This window comes from Nipponia nippon, unplaced genomic scaffold, assembly GCF_047370975.1.
Source record: "Nipponia nippon isolate SJK-2023a ecotype South Korea unplaced genomic scaffold, ASM4737097v1 scaffold_8, whole genome shotgun sequence".
Taxonomy (NCBI): Eukaryota; Metazoa; Chordata; class Aves; order Pelecaniformes; family Threskiornithidae; genus Nipponia; species Nipponia nippon.
Window position 1 is genome coordinate 29,824,479 of NW_028262402.1, and position 16,780 is coordinate 29,841,258.

General features: G+C 36.5%; 1 protein-coding gene across 2 annotated transcripts in view; it reads left to right on the forward strand.

Annotated features, from left to right (window-relative positions):
• CNTNAP4 (contactin associated protein family member 4) overlaps positions 1–16,780 on the forward strand; it is a 250,508-nt gene that overhangs the window by 204,971 nt on the left and 28,757 nt on the right. For both annotated transcript variants that reach the window (XM_087741477.1, XM_087741478.1), the window contains exons 14-15: positions 1,046–1,202; positions 4,427–4,554. In XM_087741477.1, the coding sequence (XP_087597603.1) occupies positions 1,046–1,202; positions 4,427–4,554 (285 nt within the window). The remainder of the gene's footprint in view (positions 1–1,045; positions 1,203–4,426; positions 4,555–16,780) is intronic.

Sequence of the window (16,780 nt, forward strand, 5' to 3'; positions counted from 1 at the left end):
GTAAGTAAAATTGAGATTAGGATAAATTCCAGCTTCTTCATGGGGGCCTGCTGCTGAAAACTTGGAGCTCCAACAGCAAAAAGAAGTGCATCTATAAGAAACTATAATTTAACAGTACTTGATTTCTTCTTGTGCCTTGACTTTCATGCATTGCATCTGTCACCCTTCTTCCTTCTCATTTGAGATGGTTTATCTTTATGCTTCATATCTTTTAGCTATTATCTGTTCTGTATATATTTTCTGTTGCTGTGCTTGCTTGGCAGCATCTTTAAGCTTAATCTGCAGTACTTTAACATTAAGGAAACATCCAGTTTTATCATTTTGCTACAAACAATGGTGACTGGATGCACCACACAGAGATATAATAGTCCTGGGAAACCTCACTTCTGCTCACCAGATACATCAACTTGCTTATGGGATCACCATTAATATGATTTCTGCTGTCTCTGAATATATAAATTCTGAATCTGTTGCCTGTGACCTAACAGCTGTCTTTGGGCATTTCTGATTAACACCACTATTCAGCTGCTTAATGTTCGTCACAGATACGGGTAGTGGTACTCTGTAGTATTCTTGGGAGCGGTATGAGACCATTTCTGCATAGCTTTTCTGTAACTCTTCTCATTCTATTGCTGGTAGTTCCATGATCTGAAATTGATCTTTACTTGGGAATATAAACTACCTTGATTTTTAGGGCAATAGCATCTCCTTTTTCATGGACGATTTTAAAATGAATTATATAAATGGACTGCTTAAGATAAATGATTCTAATATCATGGCTGGCTGAGCTGGGGACTGTGACTTCCCTTTTCCACTAATGCAAGCGAAAACCTGTGACAATCATTTAATACCTGATAATGAAGTATTAAAATGAATAATTACTTATCAACTAAAAGCAGTTATTTTTTTTTCCAGTTGTTTAAAGTTTTTAGATTTGAGGGGTGATTTTTCTCTCCTTAACCTTTTGGAAACTTGTTTGGATAAGAAAAACTGGGAGAAGTACGAGACGAGACTAGGCACTGATTTTCTCTAACCTGCCTTGTAGATGGGATGCCACTGAGCTGGTGGATTGGAAGAACCAATGAAACACAGACTTACTGGGGAGGTTCCTTGCCTGCTGTACAAAAATGTGCTTGTGGATTAGAGGGGAGCTGCATTGATTCCCAGCATTACTGCAACTGTGATGCAGACAGAGATGAATGGTAACTTTTTACTGTTGCTTATTCACAATATTTTTTCCTGGAAAGTAAATAAAGAAAATATACAGGCCTTAGCACATTTAGAACACCAAAGTTGTTGTAAATTTAAATTACCATAATGTCACCTGCTGCTTTGATATAGAACACATTTTCTCACAAAAGTATAACTATATACATTAAGCATTATTGCTAATCCTTTCACTCTGAATTCTGGGGTGAGTTTAATTTTGTAGAGATACTTTCCAGTTTTGTAGTATATTGCATGTTGTATATTAAGATATTAGCTCTGGTTTTTAGTACAAATTCAGTTATTGGTTTTAGAATACTGAAAGTAATTAAAGCTAAAAGAAAAGTTTCTGGAAAGAAGTAAGTTAATTTTTAGCATAATTTTAAACTACACTTTTAAGTTTAGGCTTTTTACCCCCTTTTTTTTCATCTACAACTTAGATAATCAGAAATTGGACACCCTTGCTATCAGTGAAGCAAAGAACTCATATGGAATCCTATTCTAAAGGGATGGAAGGATTTCTAAAATGTAGATCTTCCACTTATACTTTAAATTCTCTGATGTTATTTATGATCCTGCTCAAATAAGTAATGTAAGAGATGAGTTACAATGTTACAATGTCAAATCTGAACCTGACTTTTCACTTAAGATGGTCAGATACAACTTTCTCAACAATAGCTCCAGTATAGGACGTTATAAAGCAAACAGGGACTTTTCAAATGAAAGCTTTTCTATTCAAGAAACTTTTAAGCTTTTAAACTTGTAAAGCATATTTAACTTATATAAATCTGATTCAGTCAGTGGGTTAATATACGTATGTTAAGAAATGTATCAACATCTGTTTTTTGAAAATAGAAAGATGTAAAGAAGGTACTTAGGAACATCTTCATGTGTACAAAATGAAGAAATACATTATTTTCTCCTCAAACTAGATATCCACCCTTCCTTTAAAGGAACAACTAGTGAATTTGGTTGGAAAATGCTTATTCTCTCATCAAGAGCATGGATCTCAGCAGATACAGAAATGAAAATACAACAAAGGGTTAGTCAAGCAAGAATTCTTCACAAGCTTCAAAAGTTTCTGTAGGAAAGGAATTTGCATCTGCAATAAAACTCACAGAGTGTTATCTGATGTGCTTATTCCAATAAAGAGATTAAACAAATAAACAGAACACCAGGAAATACTCTATTATTGTGCTGTACAAAAATACAAACAATTTTTGATTCCCAACAGCAAAATAAGTGTTAAAAGATGAACGCATTTTGAGACAGGATTTTGAGTAGTTGCTAGTATATGTAATACATTCTTGCTCAGGTTTGTCGTTCATTTAATCCATGCTCACATACATAGGTTAATTAATAACGGTAAAATACTTGTAAATAAAGTAGATAAAGGATGACATGCTTGTCTTCACTATAACCACTTTGAGTAAATTGCATAAGTTGGTGAGCATATTATACTGAAAATATAATTACTCCGGTTTTATATTCCTGTATGTTTCCACTTTTGACGTTTTAATTTTCATTTTAAGTGGAGATTTATCCCAGTAACTCCAACGTTATGGAGGCTATGTTTACACTTATTTTGGTAGTTGTACTTAATGTTACATTTGGTTCCCTAGAGACTACTGGTTTGAATCAGTTGACTCAATAATGTTCATAAGGCAGAAAAAGTAGGTAGAACCTGTGCTTGTTTGAGACGTTTTCTGAGCACAGAAAACCGGAGTTACACACAGTGTGGTTTTGAAAATATGGTTTTGATATCCTATTTTCTTAGTGAAATCTGTCTTATTTCATAGATTGGACATACATTTAGCTCTAAAGCTCCTTGTTTGACCAATCAAAATCTTTAAGTCTCTGAAAAATATGTTTAAAAAAAAAAATTTGTTCCTAAAGATCTAAAAAAATGCAAATCCTCTCTGCAGAAAAGGTAAGCTGGTTTCTATTCAGTTTCTGTTTATTTGCAGCATAGTTTTACTGAAGCAAACACTTCCAGTGTTTTGAGGGGTTTTTTTCAGTTCTAAATTAGAAATCTGCAATATTTCAACTCATCAAAAATTAACATTTTTTTCCAAATGTTTTGCATTCCTCACTTAAGAAAAAAAGTTTCCTAAAAAAAAAAAAAAAGTACGTTTAAGTGCACTGTGCTCAAAGACAGATTAACAGAAGTTGTATACAGGGGAAGAATGGCAATGTTAGTAAAGGGGGGGGAGGGGAGAAAAAAATCACTAATTTCATTTAGCACAAGGATGGAATCTTTTCCCATTGTCTCAGTCCCAGTGCACGGTGTACTGAGAGAGGGGGCTGCTAAGCCCAACCACGTTCCCAGAGAAATGTGATTTGCTTGTTGAGGTGTGTGTCTTGTGTCCATTCTCTGAGCAGTGTGAGTTCCAGATTGCCTGCCATCTTTGAGTTTGTACTCTTGTCTCTGATCTATTTGCTTTGCCCATCAAAGGGAAGATTCAGCTATAAATGGATTGAATGGACAGATTGAACTTTACAGAATGGTCCTGAGTGATTGAATATTTCCATGGGTTCAGGAGAAGCAATTTTAGGGCCAAAACTGGTGCTTATGAAATTTAGAAATTCGGTTCTGACACTACATTAACAAAGATTTTAAACAAGGAATTTGGTCTAAGATTACAAGTACTGGGTGTGTGCTCTGAGTGCTAGGTTGCATATTTCCTTTTCTGTGAGTTACATATTTGTAGCATATGCTGTTTTTTCTGTACACTTAGCATGAATTCGTATTTTTCTGTTTGATTTTCTTTTAACTTTTGTCACAGTGAAAAAGGAAGAAAAAGTTAGACTTATTTGAAAGTTAAACTAAACCATTTAATATTCCATAATGAAGACACAGGCCATTAGAGATACAGTATGTCCTCAGTAACATAAAATTACTGACATGGGCAAATACATTAACTTAGGCACCCAGTTAGGCACCCATTTATGTCAAAAAGAGTTTTCTCATGCTTATGCAGATGAGTACAACCATAAAACTGCCCACTTCCCATGAAATTGCTTCAGTCCTGTCAAATGATCACAATATCAATACCAAAGCATACGTTTGTATTCACAGTTGCTTGTATTACCCATAGAGTTATGCAACCCTTTTTTTTCAGAATTTAATCTTTTCCTTTTCCCCAGCAATGTGTCAATGATAATAAAATGTTTATCAGAAATATTTAGGAGAGCTGTGGCTTTCATTTTACCTTTTCAGGACTAATGATACTGGATTCCTCTCCTACAAGGAGCATCTACCAGTAACTGAAATTGTGATCACAGATACTGACAGACCAAATTCTGAAGCAGCTTACAAACTGGGGCCTTTGCTTTGCCATGGTGACAGTAAGTAACAACTGCAGAGCTTTGCTAAGCAACTATGGGGTTTGAATGCAATAAATTTTAAATGTTGTTTGCTAAACAGCCTAAGATACACTTTCAGAAAAAATTCATCCAGTTCTTTTAGTAATTAGAAAGGAAAAAGACAAAATGTGATGGTCCAGTGCAAACCAGGGTAGAATTGTAAAGATATATTTTTTTATGATACACATGATTAGTGAAGACAGAAATAGTTAGTACAGCTTTCAAACAGATATTTTGAGTACAAAATCCAGTCTTTTTATGCAGTTTGAATTGTTATGAATAAAGCATTACATAAAGTGTAATTCATAACTGGTTACCATATCTTGGAAGAAACATACCCTTCACTAGATATACATGCCTCCCTCACCAAAACTTATGCCTATTAAGTCCTCTGAGTATTTGTGCAACTAGGAAAACTATATTACAGGAGATTAATCCAGAGATTAATATCTATGCAGTACCTATGAGCAAAATTTCAACTCCACATAAGAATTTAAAATTTAGAAAGTTATACACTAATTCAAAACATAAAGCTTGTACATACTGAATATGTATGTAGTAACCAGAAAAATATCATGTGTGAAGAAAACATTTAAAGGTAATGAGAAAACTGGAGCAAAACTGATACCTTATTGAAGATTCACGATGACATTTCTGATTTCATTAATTTCTGTCTTCATTGGCAAATAAAACAGATTTTGTTTATGTTCAATAGTAAACCATTGCACAAAATTCTATGGCTGCTGCTGTTTGTAATCAGAAGTCAGGAGAAGCAATGATATAGATCATCCTAAAGATCTTAACTAAGAGTTGAATGGGCAGGTTTTTGTGTATATTTGAGTAAGGGATTAAAATATTTAATAAGCTTAATTTCTTTACATCAAATGCTACCCTATGAGTTTTCATGAACTTCACTATTGTTCCAAAAAATTACAAATTACTATTTTTATTCATTATGTGATTTTCCTCCTTCATCATATCATGTTGTGTTTGTTTTTCAAATTTCTTCAGCCTTTATGAGTAAGAGGAAATGAATACCAGTAAAGAAGTACTGATCTGTACTTTTAGGCTTACTCAGGAGACTGCATACATAAATAAATATAAATTAGCACGTATTTATTTTTATGTCATCTCTGCTTTCATTCCTGTGACTTCTCAGCATAATTATGCCTAGAAGATTTGTTAACAGATGTGTGTTACAGCAGTGCATTCTAATTTTCTTATGAAAATTTATAAGACACGGAAAAAAAACCTGTTGGGTGCTTACTTTTCACTTGTCTGACATCCAGTTGTGAGCTGACCATTTATCCTACCTATTAAAGAAATGTTAAATCATGGAGTTATGATATAGGATTATGGTATAAATCAGAGTGGAAAGGACCAAAGGTGGTCTCCTGCTTACAGAAGGATCAGCCATGAGCTCAGACCAGGTCTCTCAGGGTTTTGCCAAACTGGAGCTTGAAGCCCCCAGGGATGGAGCCTGCACTGCTTCTCTGGACGGTCTGCTCCGCTGCTTGGCCGTCCACACTGAGAATTTCTTTATACTTATATCAAGCCTGAAACTGTGTTGTTTTGACTTATACCCATTGTCCTTGATACTCACAGCCTACATGAATGCAAAGAGCCTGGTTTCGTCTTGATGATTTCCCCTTAGGTTTTGGGGGCTGCTGTCATTTCCGCCACAAAGCTGTCCCTCCTCCAGGCTGAACCAGCCCTGGTCCTTCAGCCTGAAGGGCAGGAAAAATGCTCCAGACCTGAACATCCTGGTGGCCTCCCCCATACTTGCTCCCGTTTATGAATGTTTTTCCTGTACTGGATGGCCTAAAATTGGAGGCAGTATGTAGATGTTGTCTTACAAGTGTTGAGGAGAGGGGGATAACCACCTCCCTCAATTGACTGGCCATGCTTATAACAGCCTATGGTACAGCAGGCCTCTGTTGTGACCAGGGACAATGAAACCAGGCACAATGACAGCGAAGAAACAGAAATATTTACAGTTTATGTAGTACTAATAAGAGGGGAGAATTTAAATTTCACTGCTCACTAAGTTCCCAACTACTATTAATTACATAACCTGACCGCACTTATCACAAATCTTAAAACATGGAATCCAACTAGCTTCCCCAGGTGAATCATTAAAACATACAGACAGTTCTGACACCCATTGACCTCCCTGCCTTTATTTGATGTTTGCTTAGTCTGAGTGACTGAATTGCTGCAAAATTTCTCATTGATGCTAAATGATCATAGTATTTCTAGATGAGCTGCAAAAGAGAATTCTAAAATATCATGAGGATAAGCACAAGAAGTCAGAGTCTGAATGTCAGAGAAATATTTTTGTAATGTCAAGACAACATTCTAGAATTTTGCTTCAGAAAGAAGCAATTTGGGACTGAAATAATCTCAGTGAAAAGACCTTTCAGAATATAACAGTTAAATCTTGAAAAGGAACATTCACTTCAATTGTTTAATGAGAGCAGTAATGCAATTTTTCTCAGCTGTTTACATCATAAAGACAAAGACAGTAAGAGACGGCATACTTTTAGGGAAGTAGGGACTAAAATTTGAGAAAACTACAGAATTTCTGAAGGAAAAAATCAATGTAAAATAATAGAATTTTGACATAAAAACAAAGTGCAAGGTGTTGAGTAAAATATTAATTGTATGATAACATATAATAAAATTTTATATACTACATATTTATATATTTTATATATTCTGTATCATATATTTTATATCATGTATCATATATAATATATTACCTATATTATACCATTATCATACTATATTATTCTATGTATTTCACAGTATAATTATATACAATATAGGGTGTATAATACATAATATATTATCTATATAATATTTTATATTGTTTAAAATTATATCTTTTCTCATTACAACATAATTATATTATTTATATTACAATAAATGTTCTATTCTATTTTCTATTACTTTAATCATTATTCTGGAAATGCCTGAGTCTATGACTTACAAGATTTTTTTGTAATGGTCTTTATGTATCATCAGCAGTGTTTTTTGTAAGGAAAATTTTCTTTAAAGTTCGGTTTTCCAGAAAATGTAAAAAGCCATGCATTGTAGTAGTTTCTGAGTTCTACATGTTAAATTTCAAACCAGACAAAACTGATGAAGTAAGTCTAAACTCTCTTGTAAGATCAGCAATAACGTATTAGTAACACTTTGAAGTTGCAGGAAGAAAGGAGAACTTTAAGATTTTTTTCTAAACTGAGGTTGCAGATACCCATGAGAGTCTAATTAAATGCACTTTTAATTACATTTATTTTCTTCTTCGCCTTTGGATAGGTGGAGAACACAAAAAAGGTCTAGTAGCAAATACCCATTTCTCAGAAGTGCTGTCAAACAAGGAAAATCATAGAATCATAGAATCATAAAATCATAGAATGTCCTGGGTTGGAAGGGGCCCACAAGGATCATCGAGTCCAGTTCCTGTCCCTGCACAGGACAACCCCAAAATTGACACCACATGTCTGAGGGCATTGTCCAAATGCTTCTTGAATATTGTCAGGCTTGGTGCCATGACTACCTCCCGGGGGAGCTTGTTCCAGTGCTCTACCACCCGCTGGGTGAAGAACCTTTTCTTAATATCGAACCTAAACCTCCCCTGGCATATCTTCCCACTCTTCCCTTGGGTTCTATCATTGGTCATCAGGCAGAAGAGATCAGTAACTGCCCCTCCTCTTCCCCTTGTGAGGAAGCTGTAGACCGCAATGAGGTCTCACCTCAGTCTCCTCCAGGCTGAACAGACCAAGTGACTTCAGCTGCTCCTCATACAGCCTCCCCTCCAAACCCTTTACCATCTCTGTGGCTCTCCTCTGGACACTCTCTAGTAGCTTTGTATCCTTTTTGTACTGTGGTGCCCAAAACTGCACACAGTACTCTAGCTGAGGCCGCATCAGTGCAGAGCAGAGTGAGACAATCACCTCCCTCAACCGGCTAGCAATACTGTTGGGCTAGCAACCCAGCCACCCACGGTTGGCCCTCCTGGCTGCCAGGGCACACTGTTGGCTCATGTTCAACTTGCCATCGACCAGAACCCCTAGATCCATCTCCGCGGGGCTCCTCTCCTGCCTCTCGTTCCCCAGTCTGTATGTACATCCAGGGTTGCCCTGTCCCAGGTGCAAAATCTGGCATTTGCGCTTGTTAAACTTCATGCAGTTGGTGACTGCTCAGCTCTCTGATTTGTCCAGATGTCTCTGAAGGGCCTCTCTGCCCTCGAGAGTGTCAACAGCTCCTCCCAATTTTGTGTCATCAGCAAACTTAGATAGTAGTCCTTCAAGTCCTGCATCCAAGTCATTTATAAAGACATTAAATAGCACTGGCCCTAAGATGGAACCCTGTGGAACCCTGCTAGTGACTGGTCACCAGCCTGATGTAACCCCATTTACGTTAACCCTTTGAGCCTGACCCATCAGCCAATTGCTTACCCCTTGCATTATGTGTTTATCCAGCTGTACGCTGGACATTTTGTCCAGGAGGATACTGTGAGAGACAGTATCAAAGGCTTAACTGAAGTCCAAAAAGATTACATTGACTGGCTTCCCTTGGTCAACTAGGTGGGTAAGCATGTCATAGAAAGAAACTAAGTTTGTTAAGCAGGACTTTCCCCTCGTGAACCCATGCTGGCTGGGACCAATGACTGCATTGTCTTTCAGGTGTTTTTCAATAATTGCCCTCCATAATTTTGCCAGGCACAGAGGTGAGACTGACAGGCCTGTAGTTACCGGGGTCATCCCTGTTGCCTTTCTTGAGACTGACAGGCCTGTAGTTACTGGGGTCATCCCTGTTGCCAGCTTCCAGTCAACAGGGACCTCCCCAGATTCCCAAAAGCATTGAAAAATCATTGAGAGAGGTCTTGCTATGACATCAGCCAGCTCTTTCAGTACCCTGTGATGAATCCCATCGGGCCCCATTGACTTATAGGGATCCAGCTGGAGCAGCAAATCCTGCACAAGTTTGGGGTTGGCTGGGAGTTTGTCATTCTCTCAGTCATGGTTCTCTAGCCCAGAGCTCTGCGGGTCCCAGAGCCCATCATCGGTGTTGAAGACTGAGGTGAAGAAAGCATTAAACATCTCTGCTTTTTCTATGTCCCTGTTTGTGAGGTGACCATGCTCATCAAGTAACGGGCCAATGTTATTTCTGGCCTGCCTTTTGCTATTAACACATTTTAAAAAGCCCTTTTTATTGTCTTTCACAGTACTGGCCAGCTTCAGCTCCAGTTGAGCTTTGGCCACGGGTATTTCCTCCCTATAGTGGCAAACAGCATCTCTGTAGTCTTCCCATGTTGCCTGACCTTGCTTCCACTGGCCATACATTTTCTTTTTTCACCTTAGTTCTGGAAGAAGATCCCTGCTCAACCAAGCCAGCCTTCTACCTCGCCTGCTTGACTTCTGACATTTTGGAATTGCCTGCTCTTGTGCTCTTAGGAGGTGGTACTTAAAAAGTGATCAGCACTAATGGATCCCAGGACCTTCAAAAGCTTTGTCCCAGTGGACGTTACTAAGTAGTTCCCTGAGCAGCCTGAAGTCAGCTCTCTTCATATGTAGAGTTGAGGTCTTGCTGGCATTTTTCCTCCTGTTACCATAGATTTTAAACTTGACTGCTTCGTGGTCACTGTGGCCAAGGCAGCCACCAATCTCCATTCACCCACGAGACCCTCTCTGTTAATAAGCAACAAATCGAGGAAGGCACCTTTCCTAGTTGGTTCCAGAAAAGGAAAAAATAGATATTCTTGGATTTACAAGTGTGATTTGAGTACTTTCCAGAGAGATTATTGTTTATTTCTGCTTCTGTCACACTCTAAAACTAAATTATACAATTCTACTTCATAGGGGGTATCCTTTTATTAAACACGTCTTTTGTTCTTTCTGACAGACATAAGTTCTTCAGAATAACTCAGTGGCATATGTTAAAAAAATGAGGGGGAGAAGGTTTATTTGTATTTGTGATACACTTAGTACTTTGTTAAATGATTCAAAACCAAAAGATCATAAATTCTCATTGCATCAATAATCTATTCCTTGTAGGGTGTCTATTTAGAGATAACAATAATTGTTTATGCCCACAGCAAAATAAAGTAGACCCATAAATAGTTTGTTGAATTGAATTGTCATAAACCATACACTTCCTTGACTAAGTTTCCAAGTGTTGAGGTTTAGCCCCAGTTGGCAGTTGAGCACCACACAGCCAGTCACTTACCCTTCCCCTCTGCCCCTCAGTGGGATGGGGCAGAGAATCAGAAAAAAAAAAAAAGTAAACCCCATGGGTTGAGATAAAGACACTTTAATCGGAAGATAGAATAATAATAATAATAATAATAATAATAATAATAATAATAATAATAATAATAATAATAATAATAGAATATACAAAACAAATGATGCACAATGCAATTGCTCACCACTCGCTGACAGATGCCCAGTCGATCCCCAAGAGGTGATCGCTGCCCAGCCAACTCGCTACAGTTTATATACTGAGCATGACATCATATAATATGGAATAACCCTTTGGCCAGTTTGGGTCAGCTGTCCTGGCTGTGCCACCTCCCAGCTTCTTGGGCACCTGGCAGAGCATGGGAAGATGAAAAAGTTCGTGACTAATATAAACACTACTTAGCAACAACTAAAACATCAGTGTGTTATCAACATTATTCTCATACCAAAACGAAAACACAGCAGTATACCAGCTACTTGGAAGAAAATTAACTCTATCCCAGCTGAAACCAGGACACCAAGTTAGAGTTACTTCATTAGGTACTTCTGAGAAGTCATGTATCATAACTCAAATGTAGTCTAGCAGAAGCTGTCTATTCTTCATTGAACATTTTTTATTTTCATTCTTTTATTTAACTTTACATTACTGTACTTGGTTTCTTTATGTAAGGTTTTATGGATTGACTTTCTTCAATGAAGTGTGTTACTTATAGAAAACCAAACCATATTTGCCAGAATAAAGCAGGAAAGAGTAGCCCAATATAAGAAAAATAATAACAAAAGCAATACCAGTATAGTTCTTTTTATGTATGAAGTTCCATTCAGATATTACTGACTTTTCTCAGCATTTGTGATAGAGTTAGCTGTCTATATTTCTAAGATGCCAAAATGCAATGAAAGTATTAACGATATTCTGGAAGAATATGGCCATTTAGAGAAATTAGGCCATAGGATTTGGTGACACTCAGCCCTGTACAGAGGAGTTGCACTCATCTAATTCTGTCACCTTTAAAATATATTACTGATTCATTTCTATATTCCCTTTTCTGCTGTACAATACAGTATGTCTAATAAATTGTATGTCAACACTGCTGGTATCATATTGAAAAATATATCTAAATATAATGAAAGTTAAAATTCAAATTAACCTTTAGCGGCTGAGTAGGGTAACAGGAAAGATTTTGAAGTGTATGAGGACAAAAGAAACCTTTGGGCCATTAATAGATAGAAATACTATGATTTTCATAAAAAAGAAAGAGGCATCTCCATTATTTTTGTCATTATTCAAGAAAAAGCCAGATGTTGATTAAATTTTAATAGAGTCAGTTACTATGGGTAGACTTTTAAAACCCCACACATTCAAGGGGGGGTTTTTTGTTGTTTTCCCTGCAAGAACTGACTGGAAACACACCAATTTATTCCTATGAAATTCCAATAAGTATTAGAACATATAAATATATCCAGAACACTGAAAGAAAGCTAATGTGCCAAAATTATGTGTAATAAATAGGTAATTATAGCCTGTCAGCATCAGATTGATTCTTGGTCCCAAAATAAAATTGAAGATATAGATCTTAATTGAATAAAAAATAATATAAGGGTAGTGCAATGCAATGTAAAGATAATATATAATTCAGCATGAGTTTATATAAAGTAAATTTGGTCAAACTTTTGAGGACTTCAGTACTGGTAAAGGCAGTACTGGTGAGGTGAGATACTTTGAGTCTAGTAAGATACTTGATGGACTGTCACATACATAGTTGAATTAAAAAAAAAAAAAGGAAACATACAAATTCAACTGAAAAATGATAGTGCAAGCAGGTAAATGTGAGCAGATAATCCATTCAAGGTGAGTACCCAGTTTGACATTTAAACAAAAAAAAAAATAGTGTGAGTTTTGGATATAATAATTTTAGAGACCAACTGTATTAACTGATCATAAGTGATACCTTCATTAAAGCAGCACAGTAGATTTCTAAGTTTAGCCAAAAAAATCCATTTCACTTCTCCACAGTAGCCCGAGAAATCAGGGCATGTCTTTGACTGTTAATAACAGAAGTATCTGTATACTGAGAGTTCACTTCTTCCTCTTATTTAGCTTTACAATATTAATTTATTTTTGTCCTAACCTCAGTCTAATCAACATTATTTTGGTTCTGTTTACTGCTTCCTGCATAATCAAGATGTTTAATACAAGCCTGTGGTTACAGGTTTACACTATGTAAAAAGTATGTAAGATTAAAAGATTGCATTAAAGAAGTTAAGAGATGCATTTTGTAGTGAAAGTCTCTTAAGGTTAATCTCTTTGCTTAACTCAGGCAAAATCTAAGGTGATATGTTCAACTTAAATGGAGTTTCACAGGGTAAGAACTTTCAAATAATGTTCTTGAAAGCAGGAAAGAAGATCAGAAAAAGATCCAGTGGTCAGGATTTGAAGCTAGGCCAATGGGCTGAGTGTGTGTGCATACATAAATATATATATAAATTAACAGTAAGAGCATTTGTAAATTTTCCATAAACAGTCAATTTTTAATTGAATTGATTGAATATTTTTCCTAGAATAAATGCTCTTTTTCAAACAAGAATTGATTCAGGGAATTTATACTGTGGTATATTAGAGGTCGAACTAGGTGATCACAGTTTTTCCTCCTGGTCTTTTAATGTAAGAATCTTAAAATAAGCTGCAATGTAGCGGAGATGGAAGTCGTGATACAGATGGGGCAGCTGAACTTCACAAATTCTCAGAGGCAAACAGTTGCCAGCTGGTCAGACTTCATAATCTTAGGAGGATAGCTTTAGAAGAAGCAATTTGCACACTTCTCAGTAATTTTGGCCACCTCTCTGCTGTGCTGGATGAAGGGAAATCTTTGCACCTAACAAAACTGACAGAAATATTGGGCAAATATGGAAAGAAATAGATGTAACTAAAACATGTAATAAGTGGTGATGATTTTCCTGCTCGATTTTGCACAGAAATAAAGCAAAGCAATCCCCCCTTGCCCCCCCTGCCCCCCCCCCCCCAACAAAACACAACAATGCCAAAGCAAACCAATCAACCAAACAAAACCATTAGGATACATATAATAGATGAACTCATAACTTAAAGATCAGTTTAAGAGGCCAGATAGGGAGGACCAGACCAAAGAAAACAGGCAAAATCCTAATCATCCACTGGTAGTTTAACTAAGATCAGATAACGCAGTAGTGTAGATCAGACAGGTTAATAGGATCTACAATTTACAATGCACACACTTTTTACAATATTAACCTTCTACATTACTACTACTGTGCACTTATAATCCGATCACAGTGACATTCCAGTGAAATTCAAAGATCCTTTCAATCTACCAGAGACCAGAAGCTAACTCTTACAGAGAAATGGACTCTCTGCTGGAAGGTCTCTCAGTACCTTTTAAGTGTTTCACAAAATCCCTCTAAGAGGGAGAATATGGGAAAGATGGAAGGCACATTAAATGTCATCTTCACAAAGACTACAGCTGCTTTGAGAACACAACTAGCACCTGCAGATTAATAACAGTGTGCCTTAGCTATGTCAGTCCGTAAGAGATGGGTAGTATTTTATGAGTCATGTCATTTAGAGATTTGTTTTGTTTGGGGGAGATGGAAGACTAGTCAAAAAAATATGCACAGAAAATATTGTTTGGTGACATAAGATCTTTATTTTCTCTGCCTCAGCACTCACTGCTCCTCCTGGAGTTTCACACTGAAAGAATGAATGATGCAACAATTACAAATATCAAGAAGAACTGATACAAATAACAAACAGATTTCTGTTTTGATTAAAAACTTGAAGAGTGCTACAATTTGCAACTGCACAATTGTTTTGAGAGTCACTTTTATTATCTTTGCAACATTAAAATGGCTAATTTATCCGTCTTGTTCTCATTTGTCCTTTTTTCACTTTAAATTTCAAGTTGGTAAGATTAGTTGATATATGCCAAGATATAAAGTAAATTTTGCAATATAAATGTGCTGTTTTATTTATAACAAGCAGGATCTTCTTTTTTTTTATTCATAGGAAGGCTGCAGTCTTACTACTCAGATAAAATGCTAAATATTATTGATTTCCTAACTACATGATGTTTGGCAGTTCCAGAAAACTGAATAGGAGACTGTGAGCCAGATACTGTAAAGTGAAGAAATTCATTTCCCACCCTGATTTACAACAGCATAAGATACTTTGTAATATACTTTTTCTAGATCTATATTTAACATTCTTTATTGATACAGTAGCTTAACATTCATAAATCACATAATTTTCAGAGCTGAAAAAAAGAACAGCTACAGAGAATACAGGAAATTAAGAGAGGAAGAATAAAACTTCCTACTCCTGCCCTCCCCCAAGGACTCCACTCTGATTTACAAAGATCATTCAAATGCTTAATTGAAGCTAGTTATATCATTGCTCTACTGACTGTTTGTTAGTGCTCCTATTGTCTCTCTTCTAATGACTAAAAATGTTTTACCAATTTTGTATAAATTGCTGGTATTAAACTTCCTATTGTGTGTGAATTACTGGTAACAGCCAGCCCATTGTTTTTTAAATAGCTGTTATATACTTGAGTCATAACTGTGGTGAAGTTTGCTCTGTGGGAGCCATGACCTGAAACAGTTCAGGAACATGGGCTTAAAATTGATCCCAATGTATAAGGCTGCTGCCATTGGCTGGCGGCACTTTGCACAGGATGATGACCCTAAGGAGCCCATCAGGCAGCACAGGAGAGTGAGGTGCAAATCTATGCTTTCCTCTCCCAGCCTGAGCCATCTGTTCACAGCTCTGCCCTACCATGTAAAGTTGTCCTGATGGTTGCTCTAACTTTTGATGGCTGACAGTACTCCCAAGTGGCAAGTGTTGCAGCAAGCAATTGCCAAAATACATATGAATATCCTGCCATGCTGGTTTTTTAGATGCGGGATCCAAACCCCGATTAAAACTCTGCTGAAATGTCAGGAGGAATGAGTGAATGGACTTTGATTTTACTTCACTGGGCTGTGGACCAGGCCTCTGTGTACACTGTAACATAGAGTTTGATTTTGCAGATGAGAGAGACATTCACAAATCTTTTTTTTTTTTTTCTCCCTCCCCTCCTAAAAAGAGAGTGCCTGGAGCAAAAATCATGGTTTTGCATAATATTTAGACCCAGATCACAGCATTATCGGGAGAACGTACAATGGCCTTGTTCAATTAGATAGCAAGGTATTGAATGCCTCATTTGATTTGGAAAGCAATGTAGCTTAATAAAGAAATACAGATACATCTGTAAGAATTCAGAAATAATAAGAAGATACTTCTAGTTGAACACCATAAAAGCAGATTATGTTCTTATTAGGAGGTGTTATTACAGATTTTACATAAGCTTTTTAATAATCAAGAACAAAATCTAACAAATTATGATTAAATACCAGCTTAAAGATAAATCAAACCAGCAAAATGTCTATGTTTGGTCTTGTAAACTTTTTTGAGTAAAACTGACTTACATTGGATTTATCATGTAACTAAGAATGCATATGCCTTTCTAAACTGCAGTCACTAAAGCAGAAGATACCTTCACTATTTTTTTTCTTTTTTAATTCCTTCCACAGTAATTGCTAGGAGTTATATCCTACCTTCTTTGTGATATCTGGTAAAACTTCACTGGACTACAACAATAACAAGACTCTTTTTCCTTGTTACGTGAGAAATATACACAACAACTGTCATAGTTATAGTTGATACTAGCTAATGTAGGTATAATACTTCATTCAAAGCTGCTATGTTTGTTTATTTCATAAAAGGCTATCAGGCCCTAACTGGACTGTCTAGCTGAGATACCAGGCATTTTATTTCCCATTAATTGGTTTTTGGTTGTCTGAACTGAGCACCTTAATTGCTCTTGCTGAATCATTTTTCTGTGTCTCCAAGAACACCCACTTTTTGTTTTACGGACTAAGCAGGAGGC